The following is an 8793-nucleotide window of genomic DNA, read 5'->3' on the forward strand; positions in this document are numbered from 1 at the left end:
GCCTCGTGCCAGCTGTGCCGGTCCCCGCTGCTGCCTCGCCGGACCCCTCTGGACCCCGCCGCTTGCCTCTGCCTCCACGCCGGTCCCCGCCGCCGCTTGCTTCTGTCGCCGCTGGTCCCCCAGAGCCTAATTTTGATTGCAGCGCTGTGTCGCTCCGCCGGCGCCGCGTCTCTGTAAGAGCTAGTTAATGATAGCCTGAGCTAACAGGCCAAACAGTTTGTAATTAATATTAAGCCTCAGAGTGGCCATTTTAAAAGTGGCTATGGGACTGGGCAGGAAAAGAAACCTCCAGTTATACAATTCTTTACAGATCTTGAAAGAACAATACTCAACTTCAAAAGGAAAGACCAAACAAACAAGCAAACAAACAAACAAACCAGAATAGTTATAACAATCCTATACAAAAAAAGAACTGGAGGTAACACTATTCTTGATTTTAAGCTGTATTTCAGAGATATAGTAGTAAAAGCCACATGGTATTGGCATAAAAACAGACACACTGATCAATAGAGTTGAATTGGAGATCCAGATGTCAATCCACACACCTATGGACACTTGATTTTTGATAAAGAATCCAGAAATATACAATGGAAAAAAGAAAGCATCTTCAACAAATGGTGCTAGTCTAACTGGATATTGGTATGTAGAAGAATGTAAATAGATCCATAACTACCATCCTGTACAAAACTCAAGTCCAAGGATCAAAGACCTCAATATAGAAACCAGAAACACTGAGCCGGATAGAAGAAAAAGTGGGGAACAGTGTAGTAGTGTATGTTATTTGTATTTTAATAAATAAATCTTTCCTGATGACCAGAGGCAAATCTAAAGCCACTAGAGTTCAGGTAATGGTGGCACACACCTTTAATCCCAGGATTTGGGGAAACAGAGGCAGAACTCTGTGAGTTCAAAGCTACCCTGGGCTACACAAGATCAATGTAGAAACAAATTCAGGTGGTGGTGGCCTATAGCTTTAATTTTAGTACTAGGGTGTCATGCCTTTAATCCCAGCACTAGAGGGAAGATAAAATGGGAGGAGAGAGAGTCTTAAATGGCTGAGTCTGCAGTCAGCCAACCTTGGCAGAGGTAAGACTTCTCTAGTGGCTTGGCTGCTTTGCTTTTTTGGTTTTCAGGTTGAACCCCAATTCTGTCTTTAGGTTTTTATTATTCATGCTACAGAACAGCTTTGAACACATTGACACAGGAGACAACTTACTGAACAGAATATCAATAGCACAGGTACTAGGATAAACAATTAATAAATGGGATCTCATGAAACTGAAAAGCTTCTGTAAGGCAAAGGACACTGTCTAATAGGACAAAAAGGCAGATCACAGAATGGGAAAGATTTTCAACTCCACATCTGACAGGTGTGGATGGCTAATATCCAAAATATATAAAGAATTCAAGAAACTAGACATGAACAAACTAAATAATGCAACTAAAAATGGGGTACATATCTCAACAGAAAATTCTCTACAGAAGAAACTCAAATGGCCAAGAAACACTTAAAGAAATATTTAACATCCTTAACCATCAGCGAAATACAAATCAAAGTGACTTTGAGATTACATCTTACACCTGTCAGAATGGATGAAGTCAAAAACACAGGTGACAGCTGATGCTTGAGAGGATGTGGAGCAGTACGGGGGGGGGGGCGGTCACTGACTCTTTTGCCTACTCATGGGACCCTTTTACTCCCTCTGTGTTGCCTCTTGAAGACTTGGTTTGATAGCATGTAGTTGGCATTATAGTGACATATTATGCCATGTTTGGTTGATGTCCCTGGGGGGGCCTGCTCTTTTCTGAGGGGAGACAGAGGAGTGGTGGGGGAAGGCTGGAGGAAGGGAGGGGGGTAGAGAGGGGAGGGGGGAAACTGTAATATATGAGAGATAAATTTAAAAATATATTAATTTGAGTAAATCAAATTTTGCAAAATTAAACATGCTGGAAAAAACTCTTAGGGGACTTGGGAAGTCAAAGAGAAACTGAAGTGTGAGCAGGCACTCCAAGCTTATTACAGATGCCGAGTACTGTTGTAATTTATAATAAGCTGTGTGTGTGTGTGTGGCCATGCTTGTGAGTATTGTTTGAAGCCACTTAATTCATCAAAGAGGCCCAGGGATGGCTGTGAACGCAAATGAAGACCACGTGATTGTGGAACAGCATGGACCCCCACCTCATCTTGAAGTGATGGTCCTGGTTACTTCTCTCAATGGTCCACACGCTCACTATGCTTGAACTTGACAAACACATCTGATGCCAGTTCATGGGGTTGAAGGACATCTGGCTCACGTCCATTCCAGGATTTGACTTCTTACACAAGATGACACTGGATTCCCAGTTCCTTAGAGGGAAGCAGCATTCGAGGAAAAATTAGTTTGTTTTAATTTTATGTCTGGGAAAAATCTTATTATAAGACAACTTACATCAACTGAAGAATAATTTGTGGTATAATTTATATAGCCTATGACGCAAACCAAAAATTTTTAAATGATTATATTTAAATGAATCCTCTAAGAAATGAAATACTATGTATGTCTAATATTGCACGATTGTACCAGGTCCTCACTGATGACAGCAGATCATTTACTGGAGTTTTAAAAAATCTTTTTAAAATCAAGCACTTGATTTGCACATTTGAGAAAATAGCCTCAAATCCTGCCAGCTAGGTCCTTTGCTAGAGGGGTGGAAAACAGAAACACACCAAAATGTGGAGGTTGCTTCAGCCTCGGGGCAAGCAGAGCAGGGATTAGAAAACAGACCTGGTGTTTCCTGAACTTGCCTTGCTCCCTTGTGCCCCTGCCTTCAAGGCTTCCCATCCCAACCTAACCGCTTGCTCATCATAGCTAGAATCTTGCCGGAATCCCTGGCTCCCTCAATCCTTAGTCTTCTTTCCTCAGGCAGCTGGCAAACTTGTCAAGCCTGGGTGGATACAACCAGAAGCCCGAGTAATCAAGTCAGATGCAGTCGTTAGGGTTGGTCCCTAATTTAAAAATTACCGAGGTCTTTCTAAAAGTGGAGACGTTGTGAGACAGACACATGGGGAGAACGCCCTGTGTGCTGAGCGTGAATGAAGGCAGAGAGTGGGGTGGTGTGTCTGCAGGCCAAGGAACATCAGAATTGCCATCAAGGCAGCAGTGGGAACTGCCCAGGCACAGAAGCCCAGGCACAGATGCCCAGGCACAGAGCAGATTCACTTACGGTCCTCAGAAGGCACCAAGCCACCCCGCAGCCAGAGCTTGGGATTTTGGTCTCCAGAACTTGAGACAATGAATTTCTGTTGCTTAAGTCATCTGTTTTGTGGTGTTCGTTACAGCGATCTCCAAAGACAAATATGAGAGTCTATTTAAACACCCTTTCCCTTCCCAAGAGTCCTTCCCTGATGCCCCCTCCACTCTTGGGTTAGATGCTCCTGTGTACCTAAGATTACTGGAAGCTGTGAAATATTTCAGCCTCTCCGGGCTTAAACTCTGCCCCGCCACTTAACAAGTAGCTTGGGAATAAAAACACTTCAAACGTGGAGGAAGAACAGTGTGTCGCTTGTTTCCAGTATGACGTCAAGAAGCATTTCCAACCCACTTCCCCTGACAAAAGTGAACTGCCTCTTGCTTTGACTCCCATCTGACACTCCAAAGAAATGAAACATTGACGTCCTTGTACACATTCCTTAGCAGACCCCATGTGATAAGGACACACATGGCGTTATAGGGTGGAACATTTAACTATGAAACATCATTGGGTCACCTCGGAGCATAGCTCAGCCAAGTGCCGTGGCATAGAGACTTACAGAAACATAACTATTCTCATGTTGCGCTCAGAAGTATTTAACCACCCCCTCTTCTTTAGTTCAGGCTCATGAACTGTTGCTGTCGTGGGTGTTTTGGTCCCTCCTCCTATTCATGTGTCCATGTGCTTTGGACTGTGAAGACAGTTGTCATGAAAGGACCATGACCATCATAAAAGGAGACTTTAGATGGCAACTGTGTGACTAGATTGTGGTTTGTTTGCTTGTTTATTTATTTTGTACTCTTTGCTCTTAGGGGACCCAGCTCCCAGCTCCCAAATAAATACATGGAGGCTAATTCTTACTTATAAATGCCTGGCCTTAGCTTGGGGTTTGTTTCTACCCAGTTTTTCTTAGCTTAAATTATCCCATCTACACTCTGAGCTTTTACCTTTTCCTATTCTATGTCTTCCTTTCCTTCTTACTCCATTGTTGGCTGTGCAGCTGGGTGGCGGGTCCCTCACATCCCCTCTTCTCCTCTTCTTGTTCCCTTTCTTCTCTCTTTTCCTACTTATTCCCTCTTCCTGCCAGCCCCACTTGTCTCTCTCCTGCCTAGCTATTGGCTATTCAGCTCTTTATTAGATCAATCAGGTGTTTTAGACAGGCAAAGTAACACAGTTTTACAGAATTAAACAAGTGCAACGTTGATGTAGGAAGTCCTTCTGTATATGTGCTGCTTTTATTGGTCAATGAATAAAGAGTCTGCATTGGCTTGTGATAGGGCAGAGTAGAGCTAAGCAGGGAAAGCTAAACTGAATGTTGGGAGAAAGAAGGCAGAGTCGAGAGAAGCCATGTAGCCCCCCCAGAGACAGATGCCAGATGACTTGATGGTAAGCCACAGCCATGTGGCAATACACAGATAAATAGAAATGGGTTAAATTAAGATCTAAGAGCCAGCCAATAAGAAGCTAGAGCTAATAGATCAAACTGTATTTAATTAATACAGTTTCTGTGTGGTTATTTCTGGTCTGAGAAGCTGGAAACAAGCAATTGGCCTCCACCAACACAACATAAAAGAATGCAACACAACTTCACATAATTAAACAAATATTTCATAGCACAAAAGACTGTAACACATCTTTAATATTCCACGACACTAGATGGTATATCTGTCTCACAGAGTAGCAAAGACTGTTGAGATATATTAGTGCTAGCAGATTTCCAAACCATGAAGCTGCATGAAAGCAGACAGAACAGAAGGAAATATGTGGTGATATTTCATTTGTATTTTAATAAATACAGCTTGCCTTGAAGATCAGAGAGTATAACAGTCACACTGTTCAATCATATAGACCAGGCAGTGGTGGCACACACTTTAATCCCAGTAGCCACACTAGTTAGCCATAGAGACCAGGTGGTAGTGGTGCATGTCTTTAATCCCAACACTAGAGAGGAATATAAAATGGGAGGAGACAGCTCTCACACATAGTCTCATTCTGTGATTCCTGAAGACAGTATTGTCATTTCAGTCTGAGGTAGAGGTAAAAGCCAGTATCTGGCTGTTTTGCTTTTCTGATCTTCAGGTTGAACCCCAATATCTGTGTCTGGGTTTTTATTACTCGTGCTACAGGACTATGTGGTCCCTGTGTATGAAATGTGCAGAAACAAATGAGTCCTAGTGACATAAACACACCAGAGGCTGATTGTGGGGAAGGCCGAGGGTGGGTTAAAAGTATGTATGGCAAGGAACAGTGACAAGGAAAGAACAAGGAAACCGTGGGTAAGGAGTTCATAAGACGCTGATTATGGTGACAGCTTCAAGGGTGCTTGCATCAGCCCAAATATAAACTGTATAATTTATATGTGAGCAGTTCAGTATACACCACCAGTTACACCTCAGTAAGGCTGGGAGTGGGAAGGAGAGAGGAGAGAGGAGAGAGGAGAGAGGAGAGAGGAGAGAGGAGAGAGAGAGAGAGAGAGAGAGAGAGAGAGAGAGAGAGAGAGAGAGAGAGGCAGGCTAAAAATCAAACTCACAGCATGAACCATGATTGAAAACATTCTACCAGGGAACTACATCACCAGTCTTTAGTAGTGTGCGCCCTCCCTTCCTCTTCCTCCTTCTCTTTCTTTCTTATCCCTCTCCAAGGTTTTATACTTTAGAGCAGGAGCCCAGTTGGCCCAAAACTGTGTAGCCAAGGCTAGCCTCCTGTCTCACCCTTTCAGGTGCTGGAATGACAGATGCCAACTGACACACGAGGCTCAGCTTTTGGTGGCTCAGCCGTTCAGAGCACTGGAAGCTCCTTCAGGGGATCTAGGTTCGATTCTCAGAATCCAGGTACACATAAATACCCACTAAAATAAACTAGTAGAGGAAAATAAAACGGCACGTGAGTTCAATTTGGCTCTCTGAAGAGGGAATCTTAGATGTTTTAGGTAGAAATGCTGGTGACCAACACTAGCCTTAATCATCCCAGGAACACTTTGCCCTTCTCATTAAACAAAACGAAACAAACAAAAACCAAATCCCAACTCCCTGGAGAGGTTTCTGTCATAGATGGAAGAGAATGAATCTACAAAGTTGGTTACATGAAAAGGCCCAGCACAACACAGCTGGGTCTAACCTACAGGTGTCTCTGCCCAGCTAGCTGGTCAACGTGGTAGAATGTTCCACCCTGAACATACTTCGCTAGTAACACCATGAACTGCTAACTTTAAGATGAACTCAAGTACACAGACTATCCTAATTTCAACATAGGCAGAAAACATGCTAATAACCCAGAAGAACCATTTGCTTTAGGGAAAGATGAAACTTATACACCTTGAATCATTGCTTCACCTGGATAAGGAAATACTGCATGAGGAGGTTTGAAAGAAAATGGCTCCCAAAGGGAGTGGCATTATTAGGGGGTGTGGCCTTGTTGGAGTAGCTGTGGTCTTGTTGGAGGAAGTGTGTATCTTGTTGGGGGCAGGCTTTGATGTCTCTTTTCTCAAGCTTCCCTCAGCATGACAGTCAACTTCCTGTGGCCTTCTGATCAAGATGTAGCCAGCACCATGTTTGCCTGCATGCCATCATGCTCCCTGTCATGACGATAATGGACTAAACCTTGAAAATGTAAGCCACCACCTCAATTAAATGTTTTCTTTGCAAGAGTTGCCATGGCCATGGTGTCTCTTTGTAGCGATAAAAAGCCCCAAGACACTACACATGTCACTAAAAAGGGAAAGATGTAATTCAGGTCTAAGACACTGCACGTGTCAGTGCAATTTTTATCCTGACAAATTTCATACCTGAGTATAAAGATGACATTAAATCATGTGACTAGGATGTTCATTCTTCCCAGCTTCCCTTGTCTGGGATTTTCGTGAGTGTTCCCTTTGGCTCCAGTGAAGCCGGGGGAAGATGACTGTGTGGGGTACTGACTTACCAGAGGGCCAGCTCAAACTCGGGAAGAGACGAGTAACTGGCCAGGTAGGTGCCGCAGTAGCTGAAGCAAAGCAAAGTGTAGTCCAGGAGGATGTTGCCTAAAATACAAAACCCATGACAAGAACTTGACTGCGATGGCTGGAGAGATGGCTCAGTGGTTAAGAGCACTGACTGCTCTTCCAGAGGACCTGGGTTCAATTCCCAGCACCTACATGGCAGCTCACAACTGTCTGGGATCTGACACTTCACACCAATGCACAGAAAATAAAAGTTAAATAAACCATAAAAATATTAAAAAAAAAAAAAAAAGAACTTGACTGTGGCATCCAGATGAACTCACAGCCTCACACAGTATCCCTTTCCTAGTGATTTGCATGTTTGTCCTTTGTCACGAAGTGCATGACCTCCTGGCCAACTCAGATTGCAAACAGAAAGCTCAGGGAAGTTAAGAACTGTTTTCCATGCTTTTGTTGGAGATAGCTTTGTCTTGTTTTCTTTCAAACAGGGTCTTCTATGTCGTTGAAATTAGCTTCAAATTCATAATGCCCCTGCCTCCGTCTCCCAAGTGCGAGGATTATATAGATTTATTCTACCACATCCAGTAAAATCCATTTTTATTAAGACCATTAGGTCACTCACTGTCTTTAGACTTTGGTGTAGTACTGAGTGGGAAATTACACCACAGTGTCCCAGCCTGATGTGAAATGAATGACCCTTAATGTCTCATAAATGCGAGACATTGGGATTAGAACTCCAGAAGGGTTCTATCAGTTTATGCTCCCGCTGCCAGCAAGCAAGAGGCTACTGATTTCTCCACACTCTGACTGGCTCCAAAAACACTGGACTCCACTGACACAAACACAGCCCTGGATTTACACCACGCTACAACTCTCCCCTGGGCTGCCGCCGCTATGTCGTGTGCTCGCGCTTGTGTATGTGGCTGAGCACGCCTGTCTGAGGCCACCTGGCTGGAGTTGCTTTCCCTCTTCCCTCTTCGACAAGGCTGCTGCAGTTGAATCTGCTTAGTAAAGGCTTATCTTTTAATCTGCTGAGTCATTTTGCTGGCCCTAGGCCACACTTTAAAAAAAAACAACAAATTTGAGCCAGATCAGTTTAATATAATCGATCATTTCTGATTTGTGATCTGTCTGAGAAAGTGCCTTGTCATTCGCCCAGTCTTTCTCTAACTGCTTCCTAAACGGTGTGAGGATATCCGGTTATTTCCCACCTGTTTTCCTCATTCCGTTACTTGCATGCTAATTTTTGTGATCTCTCTGATGTCTTACTTTTGTTAGTAAATATGTCAATCATTTTAAAATCTTTGACCTGAAATAGAGTATTCTATTTTCTACTACTTCTCAAATGAGCTTGCTTCTGCTGAATCCTGTTTCCACGGGATATGTAATAACGAGCAGGATGTCTGTCTTGACATGTTAGTTCAAATAGTCAGTTCTTCTGACGTCACTGCTGAACAATCCACATCCCTTGGAGTGTGGGTTTCTTCACTATTGACGTCACTTTTCCGGATCTAGCCCTCTCCCCAGCTCCACTGATCTGGGGTCCCGCAGGAACTGCACTGATCTGGGGTCCCGCAGGAACTGCACTGATCTGGGGTCCCGCAGGAACTGTACTGATCTGGGGT

General features: G+C 43.7%; 1 protein-coding gene across 1 annotated transcript in view; it reads right to left on the reverse strand.

Moving 5' to 3' along the window:
• Positions 1–8793, reverse strand: part of Cfap43 (cilia and flagella associated protein 43) — a 90814-nt gene that overhangs the window by 76957 nt on the left and 5064 nt on the right. The window contains exons 3-4 of the mRNA XM_026781338.1: positions 7153–7249; positions 2180–2347 (exon numbers count right to left, since the gene is read on the reverse strand). Coding sequence (XP_026637139.1) covers positions 2180–2347; positions 7153–7249 — 265 coding nt within the window. The remainder of the gene's footprint in view (positions 1–2179; positions 2348–7152; positions 7250–8793) is intronic.

The sequence above is a fragment of the Microtus ochrogaster genome, chromosome 8, assembly GCF_000317375.1.
Source record: "Microtus ochrogaster isolate Prairie Vole_2 chromosome 8, MicOch1.0, whole genome shotgun sequence".
Taxonomy (NCBI): domain Eukaryota; kingdom Metazoa; phylum Chordata; class Mammalia; order Rodentia; family Cricetidae; genus Microtus; species Microtus ochrogaster.